Source organism: Heliangelus exortis, chromosome 1, assembly GCF_036169615.1.
Source record: "Heliangelus exortis chromosome 1, bHelExo1.hap1, whole genome shotgun sequence".
Lineage (NCBI taxonomy): Eukaryota > Metazoa > Chordata > Aves > Apodiformes > Trochilidae > Heliangelus > Heliangelus exortis.
In genome coordinates this window covers 67942534-67970421 of record NC_092422.1, presented here as the reverse complement: position 1 = coordinate 67970421, position 27888 = coordinate 67942534, and the positions used below count along the sequence as shown (strand labels likewise).

The 27888-nt window shown below is 38.9% G+C and overlaps 1 protein-coding gene across 1 annotated transcript in view; it reads left to right on the top strand.

Moving 5' to 3' along the window:
- The window catches only part of DHRSX (dehydrogenase/reductase X-linked), a 169929-nt gene extending 153060 nt beyond the window's left edge, over nucleotides 1–16869 (top strand). The window contains exon 7 of the mRNA XM_071747255.1: nucleotides 16408–16869. Within this exon, the coding sequence (XP_071603356.1) occupies nucleotides 16408–16605 (198 nt within the window). The 3' untranslated portion in view covers nucleotides 16606–16869. The remainder of the gene's footprint in view (nucleotides 1–16407) is intronic.
- The last annotated feature ends 11019 nt before the right edge of the window (nucleotides 16870–27888 follow it).

Sequence of the window (27888 nt, the reverse complement as noted above, 5' to 3'; positions counted from 1 at the left end):
GCAAGTATTTTCTTATTACAGTTATTTAGTGCCTTTATCACAGAAAAACAAATTCATCTAAAAAGCAGAAGCCTGGCATCCCTTTCATGTTTTGGAGTGGCTTCCCTAAAATCTGTGGAGACTAGATAATTTTCAGCTATATGTCACTTACCTTCAAGTATAGATTTCCTTTTTAATCATATACTAAAGAAAAATGTAGCCTACTATAGCTTTTCAATTTACACATATATTATGAAGTACTGCTCAATATTTTTCTTTCCCTCTTAGTTTTAGTCACCTGCAATACATAAGAATTTTTAGAAAAGATAGATAAATAGCTTTAAAACATGAAGTACTGATTATTTTGGAAGACTGAAAGGTCCTTTTCATTTGATCTGCTGTTTGTTATTGTCACTGTAGATTACGGATGAGAACATCTGCAATTTTCCTCCAGTTTATATAATTTTGAATTGAAAAGAAGGGCAGAACTACATTGCATCTGGCAAATAGCTAGCTAACCATTGCAAGCATTTAAAACACCTCTTCACTCAGGTTTCTTAATGATAAAATGCAGAGGGTTGGCTTTTCTGACAACCTGTGGAGCATGATTGATGATAGTAACCTTTTCTCTAAATTAAATAGGAAAACTGGGAGCTGGCAGAGCACTGTGCTCAGGCACCCAGGCTTTGGGATAGCAGCTTCCTTTCTTGCTCCTCATCCTATAAGTACACATTTTTATGTTGATTTTTAAATTACATAGATACATTCTGGATTTTGTTCTCATGTCCAATTTGTTGACACTCCTTCCCAGTTTATAGTTTTGAAATATAGTTATGTTATATAGTTATGTTTGTGCTTATTTAACGTAGCAGTAGTTAACACAGGCTAGAGGATTTACTAGATTTTGTTTCCTTTTCTACTCAAAATCAAACTCAACGAGTGGGAGCAGCTCTCTGCTACTTGCAAATGAGGTGCTTACTGAGAAAATCTTCAGTATTGTTTGGTAATTTCTAATACAAGGAAAAAGAAAACAAAACCACCTGAATGAGCTCTTTTGAAATGAGTTAATTTTTTCAGAGAAAGAGCTTAAGAGCATACTTGGCTTGGGCATCTAATTTTACTTAAGGAAGCATTTTCTGCAAGAATGTGTACTTCAGTACTATTTTCTCTTCAAATTTCTCTTATGGTTATGTCTGGGGGTTTTTCTGCTGTGGCCATCTACAGGTATTTGTAAATTCTTCACACTATTAATTTGGATTAGAATAGAAATCTGCCTTGTTTTTCAAGAATCAAACTGCTCTTCTCCCTTTCATTATTTTAGTGATTAAAATTTACTGATGTTTTATTCTGCAGAACTGCAGTAAGACACCTAATTCTGGTGATTTATAGTCACAGCTTGGTATTTATTCTTCTGAAAATCTCTCCTTCCTATCAGATTCTGCTGCTAAATGCTGTCAGATGTTCAAGAAGCTGTGGTCTGATGGCGGGCGTGAAGTCATCTATTTGTTTTCTAAGCAAAGACCAGACGTTTGTTCTGGCCAAATCAGCAGACTGATTTGCAGTTTAAACCTAAAATAAAGGTACACCATTTCAGGCTATAACCCAGCCATCTTTCAAGCTATGTGTGAGTCAAAAAGAAAAATGTGAGAGCCAGAGGTAATCAGCTTCTTCACTGCCATGTACACCTGAGGTGTTTATGTATGATAGGTTATTCTCTCCCTTGTGTTAATAGAGGGGAATTCAGATTTGTACCTTGGATTAGTTCATTCTTTTCCCTTGCTTTACACCGAGATGGTGATAAAAACAAGACAAAGCTATATTTAGAAATTTAGGCTAATGAGGACTCATGAGTTCACTTTAGGAACCAGTGATAAATGTGTCTCCCTGGGAGCCCTCAGCAAGTGCTCAGGCACATCACCTTGAGCTCTGGACACTTCTGGTTACTTCAAACAGTAAATGGTTGCACACTGAAAAAGAAACTGGGAAGACTTGAAAAATATGAAATCCTGCAGAGTTATACTGAGCCTGTGAGAGATGAAGTCTTCATTGTTCTGTGACTGACAATGTCTTAGGCAAGAAAGAGTCCCATGTGCTCTGGTAATAGGTGCACCACTGCTGGCTGTTAGATTTATCCATCAGCAGTCTACCTTTTGCATTTTATTCTAGAATCACACTTACCTTTAATATATTCACTGCTTGACTGGCAAGAAAAATTACACTGGGACAAAGGAACAAAAGCAAATATGGCTGAAGAAATTTTAAATAATGTGCAGGTCTCTTGTGGGCATTGATCCATGTGCTTCATGGTGTCAACGATTGTTTGTGAATTGCAGCCATTTTTTTCCCTCTGAGCAGACCATTACTTCTGAAATATAGTCATTACCTATTGATTAGCTCTGTAGTAATTTTCATGCATCACTAGTTCAGATAAAAAAAATAAGTAGCACTTATTTTACACCAATGTGTAAGATCCATACATTGTTCATTAATAACTGAAAAAAAATATCTCTAGAATATTTATTTTATTGCAGAGCCCAAATTTACCTTTTCAATAGCCACAAGTTTCAGGATAAATTGAAAAAGTCTTAAGGGCTTTTTTTATTATTGTTTAGCTGTTTGGTTTTTTTGATGGGGGGGTTGTAAATGTTCTCCTGTCTCAGGGCAGGGCTGCAATAAGTAGGATATATTTTTCACTGTTGGATACTAATGTAATTTTCTCTTTTTCCTACTGTATGACTCTCCTTTAAATCCCAATTGTCAGTGATGTGCTATTTTTTGATTAGATGATGAGACCTGAGATTTAGCAAGGAGAAAATAATTAAAACTATTTGTTTCACAGACTGTCGGCAGCTATTAGGGATTAGAAAAATATGAATTAAGGTGGTTTGTTTTGTTTTATTTTGTTTTTTCCTAAGCCATGTTACGGGCTTTACAAACTTCACAAACGATTGTAATCCTCTTTTATTGAGTACAGATTTAAAAGTAAAGGTCAGTTGTGTTTTGGTCATCGAGGAATTCGTATATTTGGTAAAACCCAAACATTTAGATTATTTTTCTATTAAAAGCGTGCTGCTTGGGAAACTCTTGTTTCTCCACTGTGGCTCCCTTAGCAGAGACCAGGGACCAAAACCTATCCACATCAGCTCAGCAGATGGCTTGCAAAACCAAGGGGGCTTTGCAGCTCATCCCTCCAGCTGTGGCAGTGGCTCAAGCCCCTGGGAGAGCCAAGCAGTGGCAGGGATTATGGCTGATGCTGGTGGCCTAAACCCCCCCCCCTCTTGCTCTCCTTCCCTGCAGCCCCACGTATCCAGCAGTGCAACAAGCTGCACACCACTGGTTCTGGGACCCCTGCAATTCTGCTGTGAGACAAACTTTTTGTTCTTCCCCATTCCAAGGGCTTTGCACTGCTTGTGGATGCACTGTATCTCCTGTCTTCTCAGATCTGGCTTAGTCAATATATTGACTAGGTTCATCTAGGTAATTTCCCTCTTCTCTCTTCTTTCTCTACTGTCAAAAGGCTTGGGCTGTCTCCTTTGTTTGCTGCAGAGGTGGTAAGAGCCATCTGCCCTGAGATCCCATGCTTTGAAGGGTGCTGTCTTTTGTTTCTAAAGGGGCTCATTGACATGGATGGGTGATCCCAGGAGGGTGAGTGTTGGGGCTGCACTGGGAGCACCTGAGAAGCCCCTCTTCCACATGGCTTGTGGGATGCAAAAAGAGATCTGAGCCAAGGGGGGACAAGTGCCTGGCATGTGATGTAGGAGCCACACTCAATAAGGCTGCAGTGAGGGCCTGGCAAGAGGCCAGGGAGGGATTTAAGGGGAAAAGGTAATGAAGAAGAAGCTGGGACTGTCTGTGAGATTGTGAAGGGGCATGATGAAAGGGCAGGCAGAGAACTAGGTGAAAGTTTGGACTGCAGATGTGCTTTGCATACCACCTAGAGAAGAGGAGTCCTAATCTTGATTGGAACAATTCAATTCTGCTGTGAAGTACATATTAAATAACAATAGGCAGCTGCAGAGCTGTGCAGACTTGCAGGTGAAGAGCAGAATTTTAAGCAAGCTGCCAGGCGGGCAGGCAAGGCAGCAGGGAGGGCTGGGACAGGCAGTGCGAGCTGGCATTGAAGCTTTCACTCATACCTCAGCCTATATTTTTGGGAATTAAAAGCAGTTACTAAACCACAGCACAGTTCTGCATTAATTCAACTGGAATTTTGCCTGGGAAGCAGGAGTTTAATCATCTGGAGCATCGCTGCTTGCAGTGTATCACGGGGAGGGCTCATTGATTGGAGTCTCAGGGCAAAGGGACGTGTGTAGCACAATGGCATTACCAGAGAGTGGCATTCAATGCAGGCTCCCTAAACAAAGGGAATTATTTCAGCATCAGATGAGGCTGCAACATATACTTATCGAACCACAAAGCCTCACAGTATTTGTTTCCCATTCTAAACTATTGCTCTAACCTTTTAGTCAAAAAGCCCTGTGAATACAAGCGCAACAGAAGCTCTCCCGGGGCGCATAATAAAAAGAAAAGGTTAATTCTCACTGTGTTATTTTGGCTATTGATAATTCTGCAAGTGTGAGCACCTGTGCCCTTAATCAGTTCTGTGTTAAAAGGTCTCTGCAGAGGACCTCTTTCACTTGCAGACTGGGAAAAGACCAGGTTTGGATGGGATTAAACGTTTTTCTTCTTCACAGTTTTTTCTTCCTCCTTCTTTTTTCATCCTCCTACAGGTAATAAAATTTGCCACTGTGAATCTAATTTTTAACCCAAACCAATACTTCCTGTGACAGAAGTTTAGTTATTCACACAGGGCTGGGGGATACTGTCTTACCTCTACAGCAACATGACACTTCTGCTGTGACTTCTGTCATCAAGCAAAGGAAACAGGAACATGGAAAGGACCATGTCTGTCAGCAAATCCAGTCCTGGCTTTTGCAGGGGAGGGATTTTTCATAAATTACTGTCTCCATCTGCTTACTTTAATGAAGGTTTACACAGCACCTTAGAAATAAGCCTCAATATTAAAATTAACAGCTTCAGTGGATAGTAAATCTGGGTCTTGCTACTTACTATTACTTAACAATTTTCAGTGCATTTCACTGCCCTGCTTTCCTTTATCTGTCAAGAGCTGCCACCTTTTTCCCTCTTGGTCCCTTTGCAGATGAATAACACCGTCACCTTTCCCCAGGCTAACATCCCCCTCTGAACTATGGGTACCAATCTGCCCTACTTTCAGACCATTTAATTGATTAAATGATGAGTTAAAACTCATGAGTAATTGTTTTCAATGGAAGGTTTTTGGTTCTCAGATCTTCAAAACATTTGTATGACTGTGTTTGCTTTCTTTATAATGAGCTCTGCTGGTGCTTCATGTCTTTCCTGACATACTTTTAGAAACATGACTAATGTGGTTGAAATCAGTGGCACTACTTGATTGTCTAAAGTTATACATGTTCTTTGGGGCTCTTCTGAACTGAAGCCATGGGTAGGTTCCCTGATGGGCAGTAAAGAGCCTCTGGGTTGATCGAATTAGACAAAGAGATTTAAGTTACAGAGCTTATACTCACTTTCACTCTAAACAATAAGACTAATATGAATCACAAGATTCAGCCCTCCTTTGCATTTTTATTTTTAGTTTTTTTGTTAAAACCAGGTTGATTCTGATTTGCCAGTAGGCATTTAGATTTGTTGATTTGCAACTGACTATAGTCCTTGCCTTTACATTTAGTAATCGAGACAATAAATTATGGAGGCAGCTCAGTCATTGTATGGTTTCAGAATTTATCTGTGATTTCATGATTTTAGCATTCTGTTGTGGTAGAAAATGGGAAACAGCAGTTTTATTTATTTTTTTTTTGCAAGCTTCTTCCAGATGAAATATGAGTTTAATTAAAATGGAGAAAACTGTCATTTTTAAAGGCTTTTATTACTTAAACAGAAATACCTGGAACTTACTGGACACATTTTTGTCATAAAACCAAGGATATATAATCTGTAATTACTGACTAGAAGAGACTAATTCTGTTTACTTTTTATGTCAGAAAGAGTAGAAAATCTGAGCATCTCTCACCCATTTTAAATCTGAGCCTCTCTCAGTAGAAATACAGTCTACTCTTCTTGTTTTCCATCTTCAGATATGTCACTAGGGACAGACCTAAATTAACCCCTTTGTTTATATCTTATTGGTTTATTGTTTGAGATTAAATACTGAACTCACCATCAATTGGAATTATATAAAACATAAATTTGCAGAAGATTTCTTCCCTCCTCACTACATTTATCTCTTCTAGTTTGAGCTTTCTCCTGTCAGCTTGGGGAATATTGCAAAATTATTAATTTACACACAGTAGCTGTATATAAGAAAATTAAACCCAGACCACTTGGGGCACGGACAAATACCCCAGTGTTATTTGGTGGTCTACTTGAGACTTCTTTCTTCAGCCAGTGCAGCCTCTGAAGGACTATCATGTTTCAGTCCTGCAGGAAACCTCAGTCAGTGAAAGGGAAAAGGAGATGAAGGCTGAGGCCCAGAGCGAGGGTAAGGACTGTGAGATGATGTCTCTTTTTCCACACAAGAGCTTTCTGTCAAGCAAACAGCTCTGCTGTTGACTGACCACCTCAGTGGCCAAGCATCTCTATGCAGGGCTGTACATGGACCCCCTCCACCCATCAGCAGGACATGTTACAGCTGCTAGCATGCAGCTGCAATGTAAATGAGACAAATCTGGGGGAAAGTGAATTTTTGCTTTCATCTACCATCTTCCCAGGTCTATTTTCAGCTTGCATGCTGCAAATGCAGAGATGTAGCACCCTGTACTCATTTTGTGTTACTTTGTGTGCCTTATTACTTCTGGTCCCATCTTCGCCAGCATAAGCACATTGCCTGCTGGAGTCCTGGAGGAGAAGTGTCCTCTGCTGCCCTTACCTGGTGGTCTGGGAAGGGATTTGCACTTTCTGATGTGAGCCATCTCATTTCAGTAAGTGCCTCCAGCAGGTAGGTGAAAAGCCTGGGCTAGGAGCCAGCTTCTCCCAGCCCCACTACCAGGCTGAGCCCACAGGTGGGAAAGAGCCCTGATGCTTTTTGGGGTGCAAGAGAGGTGTTGTAGCAGTTTTAAACAGAAGAGGCTGTGAAATAGCAGTTGCCCTGTGTAATTTTCGGTTATTTCATTTGGTCTCTGTTCTGTACGGTTCTGCTTTTTGATCTCTTTGTTGTTTGTAAAGCTTTGCTGTATTGTGGTTGCCTTTTAAATATTTAGAAGTTCCATGCCCATCCTGAGTGCTTATAAACATTAAAAAAAAATAGCCATCCATATAAGAAAGTTGGGAGATATGTCAATTCCAATTTTCTAAGAAGGGAGAACAAGATCTTTAACTTCTTAAATGTTTAGCAACCAGTAAAAGAGCAAAGATGATGGCAGGGGCCCACAAGTCAGAAGCTGCCATGTATTCATGCCTGAAGTCTTGTGTTTTCAGCAAAAGCTGGCAAAGATGTTTTAGTCTGTGTGAGCAGGCAGGTAATACAATAAATTGGTCAGGGGCATATGCACTCAGGATCATCCTCTTCATCACTTAGAGCCTTGCTATGTCTCCTGCTCTCTGGGACAGGTGAAAGTTAAGCTGCCATTTCAAATGTTAATGTTTCTGTGTGCTTGTCTGTGTTGTTTCATTTTTATTGCCAAAATATGGCATAATTTGAAAGAACTCGGCAACTGAAGAAGACCCATGTATGGGATAATGCATAGAGAATGAAAGACCTAGAGCTTTCATGGTTGTTATTTTTAAGTCCTCTTCACTTTTGCTCCATTCACATTTTGATTCATATCTAAATTGTGTTTTCAACTCAAAAAACAGACATATGTCATTAAATGGTACAGATGATCCAGCCACTACTTATCAAAGCAGTCGTGTCTCTAAAAGCTTTGTTGGAGGATTGAGCAGCCTTACTCTCTTATTCAAATTTCTCAGATGGTAATAGTTCAAAACTCAGTGGAATTGAAGCCTTGTATAGTTAATAAAGATAACAGGATGGTTCCTTAGCATATATTTAGCATGAACACTAAGCTGTAATTAAATATTCTTACTTAATGATGGATCAGTCTGCATCTTGGAATGAAGAAGATTATGTTGAATTGCTTGCATGATACTGTAATTATGGTCATAGAGCTGGTAGTAAACAAATAAATTGTGTATTTTCCTTTGCAAACACAGACAAGGACTAACTGCCTAGCCTGCAAAGCATCGGGATTAGGATTTAAGAGTCTCATTCTTTCCTCATCTCCCTGCCTTGCGCATTTGTTTCAGTAAATCCCTTTGTCTCTCTGTGACTAGAGGTGTTGCAGAAAATCCCAGATTATGTGAAGATACCCAGGACAATCCTGAGTGATTTAAGTCAGGCATCCTCAGCCATGGGTGGCTGCAGGACATCACCTGGTTTACAGGGTGATTAACCAGACAGAGTGCCCTGCCTGCAGAAGAGGTTCCAGCATTTTGCGTGTGCTGTCTTGTCCCTCTCCTCCTGTCACTGCCCGCCTTATTTCCAAGAGACTGGATGTTCTTCCAGCAAGTGACTGCCCCTTGCTGAATGTTTATGCAGTGTCTGGGGCAGCAGGCTCCTAGCTGTCAAATTTTGCATATTGTTACTGAACGGGGCAAGGTAACAAGTCAAATGTAATTTGAGAGGCTGCAGCGATATCTCAGTTCTGGCTTTGAAGACACTGCTGCCTGCCACAAAGCGAGCTTAGGGATCAGCCCTTAGCAAAGTAATCTTCCTCAGTGCCCTTGCCAAAATGAACAAAGGAGTCAGTTATGATTAATGACTTTGACCGAAGTTTCAAGTCCCTTCTCAAATTCAGTCATGTAAAGTTGGGTTCATTTTTCTGGTTTGTTTTTTTTTTTTAAATTGCTTAAAACTAAAGATTGTTCTTCTAGGCCTTAATTTCAGTAGCTCAGAAAATTTCAGCTAAGGATCCACAAATTCCCCACTCAAATAGCTGGGGATACATTGCACTCGACAAGTGAGTTCACTGTTGAAACTACTATTTGAAGTCAATGGAGATCTTTTCAGTGTGGCCCAGAAAACTGGCCACCTAACAGGGGCTTAATTTAGCAGTCTGATAACATAGGCATTTGATGCTATTTGAGATGACCCATGATGTCCTACTTAGTCTGAAGCATCTGCTTTGGAAGAGGTATTCAGAGCCACTACTGCTATCTTCCTCTTCTTCAGAACCTTTGCTCATGTTTTGAGTCTGACAGAAGAGCCATTCCAGAACTTCAAAGAAGAGCTGCCTGGTAATATTCCAGCAAAACAGACTTCTCAGAAGGCATTCCTCTGTCATAAAACAAAGTGAAACCTCCTACTGTTGACTCTATCAAAAAATTATATGGGAAATCAGGTAATCAAGGCTGGAGCCCTGTCTGCTCCTTGGGCTCCTGAGCACCAGGCTGACCCTGGCTGTTTTTGGGGGCCGTTCCTTCTTTCTGTGGTCTTCTTTGTCTACAGTCATCCCAGCCACCAGGTATGAAGATGGTGCTGGGCTTCCCAGACTGGCTGTAGACTTGGATTTTTTTCTTTCCAGAAAAACTGGTTTCAATAGGAAGTAAAGGAGAGATTCAGGATTTGATATTCCCTGTGTCTGTCTGCCAGCTCTCTCTGCTTGTGCTCTTTACAGTGTCTTGTGCTAGGATGTTCAGGGAAAAGCTTCTCTTTTTCCCAGAATAGGCATGACTTATTCATTTTCTAAAAAATCCTCTGCTTCATTTTTTTTTTTTTTAGTTTGAAAATTGCCTTGTGCTCTTAATTCATCTGTTTCATCTTTTATTATATATTCATATCTTTGATTCAGAAATTATTTCTCTATAGCCACAACATTGTCAGGAAAAAGGCTTCACATTTTAATTCAGCCATTTCTGTTTCTAGCTGCTGTCTTATTTAAAGATGAAATCTAAAGAATTTTATTATGGAGTGAATTAAATAAAGAATTCCTTTTGCCATGAGTTGGAGATTGAAGATAAATTAATTTGATGGTGCTGACTGGGTCTCAAGGGAAAACTCTATATTCAGTAAAACATCTCTATCTCTTTCTGGTTTATGATCAAGGCAGAAATTGGATAGACAGAGAATAATAGTGAGCTACATGGGAAAGAATAGGAGGAGAGAGAGAATGCAGATGGAAACCAGGCTTTCTGACTGAATAGGGTGATGTCTAAAAAGCTGTGCTGCCAGACCTCTCTGGCACCTCTGATTTCCAAGGGATCTGACACTTGGTCCTGGCCACCGGTCTCACCAGGACTTAGAGTCAGCTGCTCCAGCCTTATTGATCAAAAGTTTCTGAACAAATCCTTACACCTGCATCATGGTTTCCTTTTCTAGCCTTTTTGTACCTGATGTTTAAACTGATTCCTTTTTTTGGATTAAATTTTCAAAGCAGTGACCACGTTAGGAGGCTTAGGCACTGCAGAAGTTGCACAAGGAGCATTGGGCACATACAGCCCATGTCTTTACCAGGAGGCTGTGACACGAGTGCAGCTGGTATTATTTCACCTAGAATCTTGCAGCTGTATGTAACCTGGTTTTGAAATGGTTCTGCAGTTAGCAGATCACAGTAATCTCTGCTCCCTGGGACACGGGTGATTTATTTCTCACAGGTTTGTTTGCTTTAATATTCATGGGAACGCAATCTCAGCCATGCTATTTCTGACAGTTTTCAACCTGTTCTGTGTTGCAGTGGCTTCATGTTTGCCTCTGTTCTTGAGACTCAGGCAGTGCATTGAAGGTGACTGGGTGTCACCCCTCTGTTAGCTGCCAGCAGGTAGATTAAAGACTTTGCTGTACCAAATAGCAGTAATTTCATGTTCTCATTCCTGTTGGTAAGCCCCCCACTGTGCATATGTGTAATAGTGATCAGGGATTCCAGATGATTGTTGTCTTTCCTGGAGACAAAAAAGACAGAAAACTCTGTATATGTGGAGTTTTTCAGTCCAGATACAAAATGGTAAAATACTAACATTTGCAGAACATTACCATATTAATTAAAAAAGTAAACGAATGCTGGCAGAAGTGTCTGAGTACTCAGGCCCAGAAGATGGCACATTTAGTGCTTGCTGTGTCTTCCTGGCTAGAACCTAGGAACTGTGTCACTAGCCAAGACATGTCTTCTTCTTAGCTGAGACAGAAATGGACTGATGGAAACTTATCCAGTTAATAAAGCAGGGTCACAAACCAGACCCTGAAGTCTCCCTCCAAAAACATCCCAGAAAGCTCCTTTAACTCATCAACCCATGAGCAGATTTCCCATATGAACTGAAAAATGCATAATGGATATGAATACATGAAGTAGAACCACATCACAAAAATCAGTGTCAGTGAGTGTTCCTAAAGCAGCCTACCTAATATTGCTGATGAGGGGCACTCCACCAATACTTAATCTGTTCTGCAACACAAATTGCATGGTTAAAGGTGTTTTAGTGTTTTATTATATTCTTCCTCATAATTAAGTCATTTGCAAGTATACCAGACAGTCGTGGGTGCACATTTCCCTGCTTGGCCCCTCATTTATGTCCCTCAAAGTGCAGCTGTGATGTTGGTCATTGAACTTTCCAGCTGCTTCCCTCTCTCTGTCTTGTTTGCCCAGCCCTTTCTCCTAGCATGTCCCAAGTAGGCAGCATCCTGAAGTCATAAAATATAAACCCAGGACAATCTACTGAGTGACTGGGGCAAGGGGAAACTATTCCACAGTAAGTATCTGATACCATAGATGCTTTTTCAATCATATGGCCAGCTCTGACAACCATTACAATATGAAGTTCATGCATGGCATCCATCCAAACTGTTTGTCACAGTGTTTAAGACACATAGCAAAGTTTTCAGTGTTTGCTAGTACTGAAAATGGTACTGGCAAAATGAATGTATTGCAGATGAAGAATGATAGGAGCTCATTAGTTTTGTTTCCTGACAAGTTTTCTGTGGTTTCTGAAGGAAGCACATGATATTTAAAGAGCTAAGCTGTTGTGCCTACTGCAAACAAACAAAAAAGATGTGATATTTCATGGTGATATGGCTGTAGGGACTGACTGTTGTCAGCTAGCACATTTTGAGAGCAACAGCACCTAATATTGGCAAAGTTATGTGGTGCTCAAAAATGTGTTTATCAAAATGTATTAACTGGCAAACCTTAAAAAAAAAACCTAAAACACAAATACACTGCAGCTTTTTGGTATAACACTTCAGATTCCCAAAGAAGGGAAGGAACTGGTTCCTGTTTGTGTAGAGCATCATGGCAAACATCTTGGGTTTTATTGATCAAGGTATTCAGCCACTGGCTGATGATTTCTCTGGCCTCCCATCAGGTGTTGTTGCATTCAAAGGATGGATCAGATGTGTTGCTTATGGTTCTTTTCTTTCCCAAGGGCTTTATGGTTTCTCCTCATCTTTTAATGGGCTCTCAGGTAGTAAAATAAGAGCTATGGGTCTCCCAGGAAAGCTTGCAACCAGGAGGGGGGCTGCCATTGCTGGAACAATTCATCTCACTCTCTCTCCTGGTACTCATGAATTGCTCCAGTGGCAACCACCTGCTGCCAGCTTCTTCAAGAGCTCCTCGGGTGATGTTAAACAAGCAAGATGTGTGTGTGCTGCTGTTGATCTGTGGGTGTGTGGAGGATGGAGTAGTTTGGTAAAGAGTCTTGACTGTGTGTGGGCAGGTGGCTTTACAGTGCTTTCAAGGTGGGTATCATCTCTGCTATGAAGACAGGATGAGAGAGGTGGGGTTGTTCAGCCTGGAGAACAGAAGGCTCTGGGAAGACCCTATAACAGCCTGACAGTACCTGAAGGAGCCTAGAGAAAACCTAGGGAGGGACTTCTTATAAGGGTATGTAGTGAAAGGACAAGGGTTAGTGGCTTTAAAGTGGAAGAGGTTAGATTTAGGTTAGACATTAGGAAGAAATTCTTCACTGTGGGGGCGGTGAGAAAAGTGGAACAGGTTGTCCAGAGAAATTGAGGCTGCCCCCTCCCTGGAAGCATTCAGGGCCAGGTTGGAGGGGGCTTTGAGCAACCTGGTCTAGTGGGAGATGTCCCTGCCTATGGCAGGGGGATTGGAATTAGATGATTTTTAGGGTCCCTTCCAATCCAAACTCTTTTATGATTCCATAATCCAGAGGTGGAATCACAGCGTATGTTTTTTCGTCCAGCCTGTCAAAACAGGTAGGTCATCCACCCAGCCAGAAGACTGGAGGTCTGTTGATGTAGGGTTTCTTTTTATTGTTATTAAAATAGAAAACACGCCAAACCAAATAAGAGATCCTCAAGTAAGGAAACATTAAAGCTTTCAACATTAATTAGGTACTCAGAAGATGGGGTAAGACAATTAATTAATCATACATATGCAACTCTACTCCCCATTGTACAGGAAAAATTGTTTTCCTTTAACTTAAATTATTAGTCACTAATTGCTTAATGTAGTATAGTATTTTTTCCCTTATGTGTTTAGATAATTGCTTTTAGCAATAGGTGATAAAAAGCAGGTTATAGAAATGAGCATTTTTGCGTAGAACCTTCTACTCAGAATATTATATATGGTGGTCATGATGAAGAAGAAACTAAATTTGTGAAAAGTTACACAAGCTGATGATGTCACTGTGTTTATAGACTGGTTCCAATGTTGCCTTTATAGCACATCTGTTATTGTCTGAGCCTGCTCCATATTCTCATTGTATTGAAGAGCAGGAAACACTTTGCCATATAAAATGCTTTGGTAAAGGTCTACTAAGGCTGCATGAATCATAGAATTGTTAGGGTTGGATGGGACCTTAAAGATCATCAAGATCCAACTTCCTTGCATGGGCAGGGGCACCTCCCACTAGAGGAGGTTGCACAAGGCTTCATCCAATCTGGCTTTAAACACTTCCAGGGAGGGGACATCAACAACCTCCTCAGGCAACTTATACAGCGTCTTACTATCCTCATGATGAAATTTTTTTCCTGATATCTAACCTAAATCTACCCTCTTTCAGTTTAAAACCATTGGCCCTTGTCCTGTCACTAACCTCTTTGGTGAAAAGCTACACAAACAATAAATGAATAATGTTGGAATAATAAATAAATAAATCTGGAATAAACCCAACAACTGTTTCTCAACTCATATAAAGCCTTTATATAATATATTTCATATTATTTTTAATAGATCTCCTCTGGTGAGGAGCTTAATTGACATATGATGAAAAAATAAAAATCTTGATAACTGCATAAAATAATCCATGAATAATATCATGGGAGAACCTTCCTATCAAATCACAAAAGGCATATGGTTGTTCTGATACTGTAAGAAGATCCATATAGACCAGTCTCTGAGGCTATAGAGAGCCCTGAAAGAATGTAATCACACAAATTCTGCCTGCACACCATTTTTTTAAAGCATTTTATTTTTGAGCTCTTGTCAATAAGATTTGTGAATCATTGACACTGACATTTATACTTGTTTGTACTGCAGTGCTGTTGAACACCAGACCATAATGTCCAGTGAACCACTGCAGGAAGTAATGGTTTATCTGTGTTAGTAGATTTTTTAAGTAGAGCACAGCACTACTTTAAAAGTTATGTTTCCTTCTGCCATCCAGAAGAAATTGCATAAAGTAAAAATGCTTGTATTCATCATTTTTCTTCTGCTTTAAAGAATTAAGATATTTTCTATAGTGTCATAGCTGATCATAGATAGTAGATTCTATGTGAGTGTGTGGATCCCAGCTTTTTTTGGAGTCATCACGGTCCTGCAAAGAATTATGCATGCACATGGCTTTAGATTGATTAAATGGACTGCACTATTTTCCATAAAATGATGAGGAGGGAGGAACAAGTACTAGAGTACTAAATTAACATAAATAAACACATTTTATTAAGTGCTTTTTAATAAGCACTAGATAGTAGCTCACAGTAGACTCATCTTATTAAACACTATGAAAATATTCCAGCAGTTACCTGGACCTGACTGTTTTTTAGTGTTCTGACTGATATTTTCCTGAGAAAATAGCCAGCTGGATAGCTGCACTGTCATCTTTTATTCAGTGGAACCAGTAGAGCTCTGTGCATTGAAATACCTCGACAGGGCATGTTTCTTCAGCACTTCACTTTTGGGGGACCGAGCCTCTTGTCACACAGGGAATGAGTTTCCCTTGCAGAATCTGAGGGCTCTCTGCCCTGGCAGCCAGAGAGGTTGTAGTTTGGGTGTCTTTGTCTTATTGTATGATTGTGTGGCATGGCTCTAACTTATAAATGGGACCAAATGCCAGATTCATCAGAGGAATTGATTATTTCTCATAAATTATGTTCTGTGTTTTGAATAGTGAGAAAGCAGAGAATTTGTGTCTTTTTAAAATATTTGAACCTTGTCAGAGAAAGCTTTGAAACTACTTAGATTTATATCTCTTTTTAATTGGGTATTGAGTAAGCTATTCAGTACTGTCTCATTCATAAGGTGAGTTCTTCAGGAAAAGACACCCTGTCAGGAGCAGCAGACACAGCTGTGAGCAGCAGCAGTACTGTTAGTGACTCAGAACTACTGCAAGTATTGTAAGATGACACATTATCATCTAGAAGGCATCGATCATAATCACATCACTGATAAAGACAAAATAGATAAAATGTTGTGTTTTAAATTAAAAAAAAAATCCACTGAAATTATTGCAATGATAGATGTGTGATCCTGCTGTATGCAAATGGAAATGCTTTGCATATCCTCAGGATGAAAGGATTTATCACTTTTAGCTATTCATTTATTAATTTTCATTCGATACTCATGCCATATCAGACATTGCAGATATTTTACCACTTTGCGTCACAAACTTTGCAGACCTCTGATGAGTGTGCTCAGTATAAAAGGTAATTTCCTGTTTTACCTGCCTGCTTGAGTTATAGTACCGAATCTTAAGTTTCTTCCATGGTTTCCATGATCCCTTGCTTGTGTCATATTTTTGTTACAATGAGCACATTGTCATAGAGCGTAGCCTTCTTCTAAAGGCAGAGTACATACTCTTTCATCCTTATAAAATTAATAATTAAACTAGAATTTTTATACTTGTGTTTGCTTTTGGGTGTATTACCTCTAACTGTGAAAATTAAATCAATTATTTTGAACACTCTATCTGACTAGCTCTTGGAAAAACGGGCCAGAGTTTTCCATATATCTGTTCTGTGGCTTTAAGCTATCTCAAAATAGCACTGTTGTAGAAATGGACTGTACTCTAGCAGTTGGGTAGGTGTCATTTTTATCACTATCAGCTTGAGGTTTGCCTACCACCCACAAATATGATGCACAACTAGAGAAGCTGATTGTCACTGCTAAGATTCCATAACATAATGTAATTCTTCTATTGTACCTGTCTTGCCTATGTTTGTTTTTTGTTTTATTTTGGTTTGTTTGGTTTATTTTGTTTCTATAGACTCCAGAGGAAGGAGCCTCTACAAGCATCTATGCAGCAGTATCACCTGAGATGGAAGGGGCTGGCGGCTGCTACCTTTACAATGAGGAAAGGACAAAATCAGCTGACATAGCATATGATGAGGAGCTGCAGAGAAGGCTCTGGACAGAAAGCTGCAAGATGGTTGGGATTTCTGATGAATCCAGCAGAGTTCCCTAGAAGAAACCATTTCCAGTTGGGTGAACGAAATGTATTGACAAGCATCTTAGGTGAATTCTTGCAGCATCAGTCATCATCTTGGAAATCACTGTTCAGTCTCAAAGGCAAACATGAACAGCTCTGTTCTTCGCTTGAATCCCTAGTCTGCTAGGGTGTGTGGGAAGTATTCCCACAGAAAGATGTAGTGGTTGGTTTTAAATCTAACCATCAGTTTTGTAAATCATGATGTTTCAGTCTGTGATTAAAATACAGTCTTTAACCTTGTGCAGAGTTGAGTTTTCATTTTTAAACAAACAAAAAAACTTTCCCTGGTGAGGATGTTGTCTATGACGTGTCAAACTTAAGGCACCCTTGTACACGTAACTTACTCTTTTTAAATAATTTTAAAATTTGATCTTTCAGGCATCTTATAATGACAGTCAGCTTGTTCTAATGCAGACATTTGGCATTCATGCTCACTATGTTGTTTCTACTGTAGTGCTAGTGTTATATGTCAGTGTTTATCCAAAAGTTTTAAGGAAGGTCAAAGCCAAAAAAAAAGTAAATAAAGAAGGTCTTCAGACAGGATATTGAATTCAGGTGTTTTTCCATTTGAATTCAGCTCTCCTTTAAAGATGAGCCATAAGAATGAGGAAGAGCTCAAGCAAAATAAGAGACACTGGATCTGGCACAGGTGCCCTCAACCTGTTGTCTCAGCAGCAGGCTAAGATTACTTGTGTCCTTTTCTCCTGAAACCATGTAGCCTTGAGGCTGCAACTTCTTGCATTTTAATTTGTCAAGGAGATGCACTTACCTACTGCTCACTGCAAGAAGAATCACCTCATTTGTCTGTTTTCACACCTAGTTCCTATGAGTTTCAAAACTAGAGTTCATGGTTTGGAAGAGACAGCAATCAGGTAATGCCAGTTCACTTTTTTTCCACATTGCTAAGGGTTTTGGAGACTTCCAACATGTCCTCCTTAAACAGTCTCTTTTGCCATGCTAAAGACCAGTCCTTTCCTACTCATCCAACTTGCAGAGCAGCAACAGGACAGTTTTCCTTTTCTTATGCATTTCTTTCCTAAAAAGTCTTATCAGCAATTTTATTTTTAATTTTATTTGACTGTCTTTGTGTGTGAGCCTAATATCTTTTTATGAAACTGTTTCTGGGATTTCTCTTCTGAGCAAGAGAGTAGCCAGTTCAGATGCCTTCAGTTTTGAACACACTGCAGTGTCTGCGTTTCAGGGCACTCTATCTGTGTCTGCCAAAGGAAAGCTTCAAGAATGATGCTCACATCCATGGAGTGAATAACAAAAGAGACATGTGGTGATATGAAGATAAGTCTGAGTTTCTTCAAGCTCAAGTAACTACAAGAAAGCCATGGACTGAAGATAGAGCCTGCATTTTAAAGGGGAAGGTGATAAACTATGAGAATAATTTACAGATAAATGTATTCTGGAAGTCTCATTAAAGATTATAAGTCTCCCCAAACTATCTAGAAGGTTCTGAAGAGACCTTATAGCTACCTTCCAGTACTTACATGGGGCCTACAGAAAAGATGTGTCCTTGTCTCTTGATGCAGCAATAGACTGTGTTCATTCTGATACTGCTAACAGAATAAGTTTAAAAAGGCAGAATGACAGAGTTATTCAAGATTCCAGGCTCCAAATGGCCTGTCCAGCAAAGGCTGATATAATCGCCATCCTGATTTATGATTGGACTTGATGATCTTAAAGGTCTTTTCCAACCCAGATGATTCTATGATTCTATATTTTGTCAGGTAGTTAAGCAGTAGGATGAAGGGTAATATTTTTAAGATGAAAGAGATCTAGATTATATTAAGAAGAAATTCGTTATTGTGGGGGTGCTGAGACACTGGAACAGGTTGCCCAGGGAAATTTTAGAATGTTGCCTCTGCAAGTGTTCAAGGCCAGGTTGGATGGGTCTTTGAGCAACCAGGTCTAGAGGGAAGTGTTCCTGCCCATGGCAGGAGGGTTGTAATTAGGCGATCGATAAGGTCCCTTCCACCACAAACCATTCTGTGATGCTAGGATCTCTCCTTAGTGAGAGAAACTTTCCAAGAATGGTCTCTGCTGGGGAGCTTGAACTCTGGCTCTTAACAGAGTAAGCTCTCCCTTATTCCCATCTCATTAATTTTAGGTGTGGTCTGAAAAAGCAGCACAGTCCTATAAATGTCCTTGTATGTCCCTTTTTTTTAAAGATCTACACTACAGAAGAGACCACAAATGTAAATGTGTAAATGTGTAAATGTAAATGTGCCTCTTCTCTACAGAAGAGGTAAATGTAAATCTTACATTCATTTGGACCACTGGAAATCACTGCATGACAGAACTAAGTGCAAACACAGCATTGTGGTCTCATTTGCAGCAGACTAGAAACAATATGAACATGTTCCTATTCACTGAACCCTGGACTAATATCCCTTTTGGGATTTTTAGCTCAAACCTGGTACATCACTGACCATATCTCCAGCCTCTGGTTCAGAGAAAGATCACATTTAACTGAAAGAATGCATACTAATATGTATCAGAGAGACCAGCAAGGAGATGCAAAAACAATGACAAAAAATAAAATAGCATGAACAAAGAAAAGCAGATGAGTTAAAAAATAATAAAAAATCTGAAGGAGAGCATATTTCCCCTCTGAATTAAGCCATGCATGATTTATTTCTAGATTCTTAGAGTTAGTATATACAAGGGTTAGCAGCAGCAAATTTGTCTCCCAGTCACTCACACTATATGTGTGACTGGCTGACTCTTTGGGTTTTGTTGTTTTTTTCATGGAAGTGAATATAGTGCTTGTGAAATGTGCCAGACTGACACTCTGGGAACTAAATTCCTCTGTTTATTCATGGATCATGCACAGGATGCAGTAAGCCTGCTAGACAGCCAACATTTTGATGTTGCCATAGCATTCCCATGGAACATCATTACTGATAGAAGAATGTCCAGGATTTGTCAAACAAGATGGGACAAAATTACCTTCAGGTTTCACTCTCTCAAAGCTCCACAACATTTGCACAACCATTTTCAAGTGTCATAGGCTTTGGTAAAAAAAGCAAATGGTAAAGAGAGCCAGCTCCTCTTTTCAGTGTAATCTGAACCACTTCATTAGTGGTCTCAGTCCAGTGAAATCTGCTATAACAAGTCTGACAACCTGGTTTGTGAGAACCAAGAACACAGACTGTGCCTGCATGGGGGAAAAAAATGTGTCCTAAAAGCCAGGGTTTTCTACAGCAGTGCAATGCCATAAAGGTATAGTTTGACATAGCTGCAAAAATGTTATCTCAGGAGCTTAAAGCAGAAAACTGTCAGCTCTGCAATGTCACATAAGCACATGAGCTTGTCTTGAGCAAAATCTGGTGTCATTATGAAGTTTCACATGTTACTGGGAGCATTCATTTGTGAAAATGATGTGAAATTTCAAAATAATCCTTAGCATACCTATTAAGAAAAAGTAATAATTCTGCACACAGAAATGGTAAGAACTAGTTTATTTTAACATTTCAAGGACATGGAATTTCTGGAGATCTGAGAAGCTCTTTCAGCCCTTTCTTTCACTCCACCGAAGACAAGTCTGAGGGATGGCTTGAGTCCGTGGTGGATACATATGTTTAGAAAAAATACTGAGAACTTTTTAACCTTGCAAAGAAAGGCAAAGCAAAGCAAGCTGAAGTTGAAGTCAGACAAATTAAGTTTCCAACATTAAGTGAGATACGCTCTCTATAAGAGTAATTACATATTGGAACACGTAGATCTGATACTAAAGTTAATGAAAAGATGCCTCTGATGAGATACCTGGCAATGAGGCCAGGTAAGCTCCTAAGCAGAGCAGGTCAACCACAGTAAAGTCATACTTAGCTTCACTCTCACGTCCAAAGTGATAGCACTTATTTTGATTAGTGTGAGATTGACCCATTGCTCACAACTTCTCAAACGGATATTTCCATGCCAGTACTCTGCTCAGGCTAATATTTAATTTAAAAAGCTAAGTGCCTTTACTTGGTCTTAAAAAGACACACAAAATCTACAGTCCAGTTCATGTCTGATCACCAGAAGCATCTGCTAAGGGCCACCATGATGTAGGGGCCACCATGATGTGATCCCGTTGGCCCTCAATGAGGGAGTAAAACCCTCAAAAATGTAAAAATAATACTTTATTTAAAAAAAAAATTTTTTTGTTTTCATCTCCCATGAAAAAAGATGTTAAAAAAGGACATAAAAGATGGAACATAATTCAAATACATATTCTAGATCTTACTGCAATTAATGTAGTTCTCTAGGAATGACCTAGGATGAGAGAATGTACTTGCCTAGGAAATAAACAATGTGCTCTAAGGTTCTTAGGAAAAATATGAACTTTTTCATTAATTAACTAGTTTATTCGTAAATTTTTGGGAAATTTATTGTGTATTGAAATAATAAGTGGTATGACTTGTGTGCCTATACACTGTTATTTACACATAATAAGGAAACTGCATTCTTGTGGTTCAAAATTGATTTCAAGCCCTAAGTGTGGAACCTCTAGTCACACTTCTACAATGGTGGTGTATACATATTTAAACTTCAGAGTTTCATTTTGGCACAACTATCAGCTCCTTCAGTAGGCTGTAAAAGAAACAAGGACCTCATAACTTGACATCAAACTTGATACTGCCTATTAAAAATGCATTGTAGTGTTACCCCTAAATAAAGGAATACATGCCAGATATTTAAATTCTGATCATAAATAAGCTATGCAAGCTTTGGCTCTTGCACAGTTCTGGCTTTAGACTGTCCTTGCTCACTATATGACATGGTTTATGCTCCAGCATAAACAAAATCACATTCCAGTGAAGTTCACATGAAATCTGTCACAGATAAGATAAAACCACATGACTTTAAGTGAACGGAGGACAAGGGCACGGACCAGTCTGCAATTGGTGAAGAAGTCAATGAGAAATGTGAACTGTATTGTACAACATCAGCCCAGGCAAGACAGATTAGTAGTTATTATGAACAATTTTTTGAAGGTAAATTTATTCTTTCTAAAAACAAACCCACTTTCAGCAATCCACTGTGGTAACTTTGACAAAGCTATAAGCATTATAAGGAAGAAAACAGAGCAGTGATCAAGAGTGTTGTTTCCAGATGCATGTAGTGATTGCCTTCCATGCTGTACCCATCAACCCTACCCTTGTTAGCATGTCTCCCTTTGGAAATGGACCCATGCCAGGAGTTCTTTCATTATAAGCAGCTGAGGGAATAAGTAGTGACCATAATGACCTTCAAGTGAAAATCTTCCTAATGCCAAAAAACTATATAAAAAAATAATATATAATTAAAAAAAAAAAAAAAAAGGAAAAAGAGTATGTAAGAGTTTTTGAGTAATACTAAACCTAGCCACCTCTTCACAGACTGAAATTAAGACACATTAAGATGGAAAGCAAGTTTATGTCCTTTCCAGAGAACGCAGAGCAACAAACACAGAGCCTTCCTCTCTTTCTTTGCATTGCTTGAGCTCTCAAATAGACCTCAAATGACACCTCTGTTAAACTTTGCAGCCAAGCAGACTGATATTTCCTTATTAATTTCTCTTCCCTTTTCTGAAACTAGTAACTAGATTTGTTCCACATTGGCCAAATTTATGGAATTCAGTATTTAGTCCATAATGATCTGCATATATTCAAGATCTGTGAGATATCTGAATATTTTTTAATGATGCTGAATGAAAAAAAAACCAAAAAAACAAATTCCTCTTGATAATTACAGATTACCTAAGGGCCAAAATCTGCATTCTTTTCTCAAAGAAAACTTCCATTGAAGACAATCTTGGCTCTTTACAAGAATAGTAAGACTGTGCTCAAGAAAGTTAATGTAAAATACTTGCACAGAACTTTTCCCTTAACTGTATTGTACAACTTTGCTGAAGTTAATGAGACATTCCAGAAGCACCTTAGAAATTCACATAATTTAGTAACAGAAGAAGCTATAAAAATCCCTATGATTTAAATTTGAAAATGCCTCAGAATGTTATATCTGGAGTGAAAGCACCTTTGTGCTTTATTGATATGCTAAAGCCCTCTCTGTCTCAAAGAGATTAGTCTTAAAAAATATGCAATCTAAAATTCCACTGATATGATTTACTGAGAAAAGAAACGTTCATCTCACTTAAAGTAAATCATCTAAGAGCAAGTTAGATAGCTTAAACCAGTCCATTAGGCTCTGCCTGCAGCCAGTGAGTGTAATAGTTCTATGGGACAATTCCTCTGACCTATTTTGAGTGTGAAATGAGTCATAATGCCATCTCAGACTAATTAGTGAGGGAAAATTGACTAGAGAAAATAGTCTAAGGTTAATGTCCAGTGCCTGAACATTATCAAGCTCTGGTTTGCTCAGCAAGCTCTACAAACAATTAAGCTGCCCAAGAAGAAAGCTTTTCTTTTGTGAGGCTTGGTTTTTCATAGTTTCTTAGCTCAAAAGGCACCACAGCAATGTTACAGTTTGATCTTCTGACAATAAAGATCAGCGAATTCTAATTTTAGCTAGATCACCTCTTCCAGATAGTTATCAGACCTTGTTTAAAATTTTCCAGTGAAATATAGAGCAACTTGGATATGTTTTTCCAACCACAAACTATCTTCATGTTCTTCATTTATCTTCAATAAAACTGGGCTTTATTTCAGCTACCAGCTTTTTGATGTAGTTACACTTTAATCTGCTGGGCTGAAGAACCTGTGTTCTGATCCCAGTGGAGGTGGCCAGGCAGGGTAGAAATCATCTCTTGGCATATTTTTTATAAGCTAGCTTGATTAAGCTCTTTGAATCTGTAATTAGAAGTTGTGTTTTACATCTTGTAATAATTTTCTTGTCTGTTCATGAATCTCATCCAGTTTTTCAATTTCCTTCCTACTTTTGGGATCTCAACAGTTATTTTTATATAGACAGGTAATATAGTTGCAGTACTCAGTTTATATTTCCCTCTTCCTACACCCCAAGACCTTCTGGACCTTATTCCCTGAAACATCATAGAGAGCTCAGATTAAGAGCTTCTATAAGCCTTTTTCAGACCCAAAAAGTATTAGCCCATAAATACAGCCCACTTTAGGTTTTGAAGATGCATGATCTAATAGAACACTGAACACTTCTTTTGTTGTGATTTATTTCCACATTTAAAGCCCTAAATCTGCACCAAGGAGTGCTTGAGAGGTGTCTGGAGCATTTGAGTCAGAAGGCACAAGAGGAACAGAGAGCTGAAGCACTGACATCATGAAAAAGTTCCATAGTTGAGCAATTAAAGCCATAGATAAAATACTAAGCAGTGACCTGACTTATCTGGAACATAACTAATTACACCCAATCTGTCATTTCATTCATTAAAAAGATTATTTCTGTTATTTATCACTCTGAAAGAAACTCTCAGAAGATGTTTCTCTCTCTTCACAGCAAGGATTAGCTGTAGAAATGGATATTTTTCTGCACCTGTGAGGTGAAGAGATCCCTAGCAATTACATAGTACTTCAGCACAGTGCTGAAGCTTCAGCAGCTTGGCTCCAGACCTTGGATCTGTGAGTGATTTCAAAAAGCAGATTAGGCTCTCAAAAATGTTTTTTTTTGTTGTTGTTTTTTTTTTGTTTGTTTGTTTTGTGGTTTTTTTGTTGTTTGGTTTTGGGTTTTTTTTAGTTTAACACCAATTCTTCATTTTTAACCACTCTTTCCCTCTCGTGTGCAGCTTTTCAATGCAACCTCCTGTGCAATCTGGAGACTTCTCCCAAAACTGATGGAAACAGATTTTGTTCCATGCATCCTGCATCCACCTGGTGTGACAGCTGTGATCACAATATTGTAACTCCCTCTTGCCCTACTGGGTCTTATTCCTGGGCACTGCATTCAAGCTGCAAGTTCATGGTTTCTCTGCTTGTTATGAAGAGAGTCATTACCATCCATTCTGTGGGACTCTCAACCATATTTCATATCACATTTGCTTAATACTCAATAGCTGTTACTGCATTTATCACCAGTCTTCTTGTAGAGCAGAAAGCATTTTACCACCAGCTCATTCTCCAGAAAATACTGAAAAGTGCAGCTGTCATCCTGCCTCTGAACCAAAGCCCAAGATGAAAGTTATTTCATGCAGAACACTGGGTCTAAAGTATTTCTCTTGGGAAATCATAACGTTTTAATCAAAATGTTTAGTTCCGCTAGTGCTAAAAATGCAATGGAAATATAAATACTAAAAATTTTAAATGTTCCATTTTCCAGAACATGAAAAATAGCAGCAGACTATTTTTTTTTAATGTCTTGCAAAAATAAAAATTAAATGCAAGGTTGAAGTCATCTGGATCAATATGACTGTGTCCCTCACACTTTTTCACTGTAGAAGTTGCAGCATTTTGCAGTGAGGGAGTTTTCTGAAACAAACTCAGGGAAGAGGCCTTTAGTGAAAGATGTGTCTTTCTATTCTGAAAATAAATTTCTACATCTTTAGCAATTGTGCTTTGAAGATTTTTCCTTTGACAAAGATGACTTGACAGCTGATACTGTAGGAGAGGATTCATTGCACAGAAGCCTTCCTTACACATTACACTGCTGGGGCCCATGAAGACCCAGAAGGGAAGATACAACATTAAGACTTGATTTTTTATCTGCTTCTCCTTCACATTTTTAAGCTTTCAAGGGTTCATGAATAGGAAACAGGAGAAGGCAACTGTCAGCAGTGTGCTTCCATATAGTGAGAGAACAAGGGGCAATGGTTTAAAACTTGAAGAGGGAAGATTTAGGCTAAACACTGGGAAGAAATTCTTTCCTATGAGGATGGTGAGACACTGGAATAGGTTGCCTAGGGAAGTTGTGGCTGCCCCCTCCCTGGTAGTATTCAAGGCCAGGTTTGATGGGGCCTTGAGCCACCTGGTCTGGTGGGACGTGTCCCTGTCCATGAAGGGAGGTTGGAACCAGATGCTCTTTTTTGTACCTTCCAACCCAAACCATGATATGATATGATAGAGATATGATCTGAGAAATGCATGAATGAGAAATCAGATGTCCAAATCTCAGTCAGACTAAGCACTTCATGCCCTGATGTGTTTATATCTTGGTTTTGAATAGAACTTTGAATAGTACCTTTCAGGGTCAAAAGACTTAGGAAATTTGGTCCTACCTCTTAGGGTGTGTGACTTACCTCTTTCTTAAAATGAAAAATATTTCCATGCTTGTTCAATCTTAATTTCCCAGTAGCTGGTAAAACACACTGACTGCTGTTTGCTGTACAGCTGAAAAGGTCAAATTCTGGGTGTTGCTGTTCTTGAAATATCACCCTCTGAATTCATTGACAAATTAATGCAAAATTATTTTGATTTTATTTCAAAGGCTCTGAGGTTAGGAAAAAGCACCATGGTCACCTGAACAACCACCTTTGAACTCAAATATCTGTAAATTAGTTTTTTTAATGTTTTGATCCAGCAAATAGCTTTCTATCCTTCATTCTTCTAAGGAAAGAAAAAAGTCCGGGCAATAGGTTAGGCTGAATCTGTAGCTTTTTCCTTTCCCTGAAGTTCTGTAAATCTACATGACCTAATTCTCCTGAGAGCAGATGTTTTGGGACATTGCATTTAGATTATTCATCACAGCAGTTCAGCAAAACATATTAGTGGAAAAGCGTGTGCTTCAGCATATTTTAATAAGTGAATTGATTTTAAGCATGTGCTCAGATTTCAGCATGTGCTTGAGTGACTTGGGGCTAAGTGTGTTGTACTTCATATGTGGGGTAAGTGACAAAAAGGTATTGAAATCACACCCAGGTAGGTATAACAAACAGCACAAGCTGAAGAGCTAATTTTCACCTGTAATGAAAAACAAACCAAATGGTGTCCATGTTTGAAAGTTTTTCATAAATACCAACATTTAGCCAAAGATATGTTTAAACTTTAAGCCTTTTAGCTCAATATGTTTTAATCACAAAATCACTGTGTCTGCATAATCACAAGAGGAAAATAATTGAGACATTAAGTTATTTAAAAATAATTTTGAAATAATTTAAAAACATATTTTAAAAATAGAAAAACAAAGCTAGTCCAACGTTGCTGAAAAGTCAGTCGTACACCACAAGTTCGAACTGTACATCAAAGCTTATTAAGGATAAGAGGTGCAGAGTTTGGGGATAAAACATGGAAGAGTGATCCCTGTGTCAAGAGTCATTATAAATATGATAACTATTATTTGCAAGTACTTGATTATGTACAGTGCTACAAGAAAACTCAAAGCTCTGCAAATCTTTGAAAGAACATACACTGGAGTGGCAACTGTGTATCAGTCTAAATTGTTTATTTTCATGAATGGAAAATAAATATATTCAGAACCACTTAGATTTCTTATGTTCAAAAAGCAGTTCATTTGCTGAATACAAATTAACACTTGTGCTTCTTCCTATTTTTCTTGTGCCCTCTTTCATTTTTAATAAGCCTTTTGTTAGTCAGATGTGTGAAAAACCTTTCGATCAAACCACTTGAAGTTGAATCCAAAACTCTGGGGAAAAATAAGAAAGATGAATTTGTTTAGCTTCTAAAAACATAACCACTTCGCCAAGAGCCACCAGCTGGCAGGATGGGAAAAATATCTCTCCCTCTTGCAAAATGCCAGTTCTAAAATGGTACAGCAGCAGCTTTCCACAGCCTACAGCTGGCCTGCCTTTCACCTTCCCTCTGCTAGGCAAAACAATAGCTTCCTCTCACAATCTCTTCTCCAAAAGGCATCCCAAGTTACAAAACACAGTTGAAAATTATTTGTGTTTGAGCTGAGCCTGTACTGTTGCTGTCAGGGGCACAGGAGTGACATGAGGTCCATGTTGTTCTCCAGACCAGCTGGTATGGCTGTAGGAAGAAACAGTTCAGGCTTGCCTCTCATCAGCCTTTCCATGGGGCTAAAAAATTACCAGGACTGATCTTGAGAGTAATTGCTCTCAGTTTAACTTCATTATGCTAATCAATTTAGAAGCTCAAGAGAAACATTGACTGACAGTTCTGGGCATGAGGGAGTCTTCTTGGGTGAAGAAGGGGAGAGCTTTCAGTCCCAGGGGGAATGGAGGTGGTTGTGCAAAGGAAACTGAGGGGTGGAATGTTCTAATGGGATTTAGGTGGCCTGGATGTGCTCAAGATGAAAAAAAAAAAATTATAAAAGCTGATCTGTAGATGTTCTTAAAACATGGTGAGGCTGATGGGGCATAATGCGGCTAATGTGGTGTGCAAGTGTTAGTAATGATCAAAATAAGCACATGTTTAAATTAAACATAGCCTGAGATAGAAGATGGAT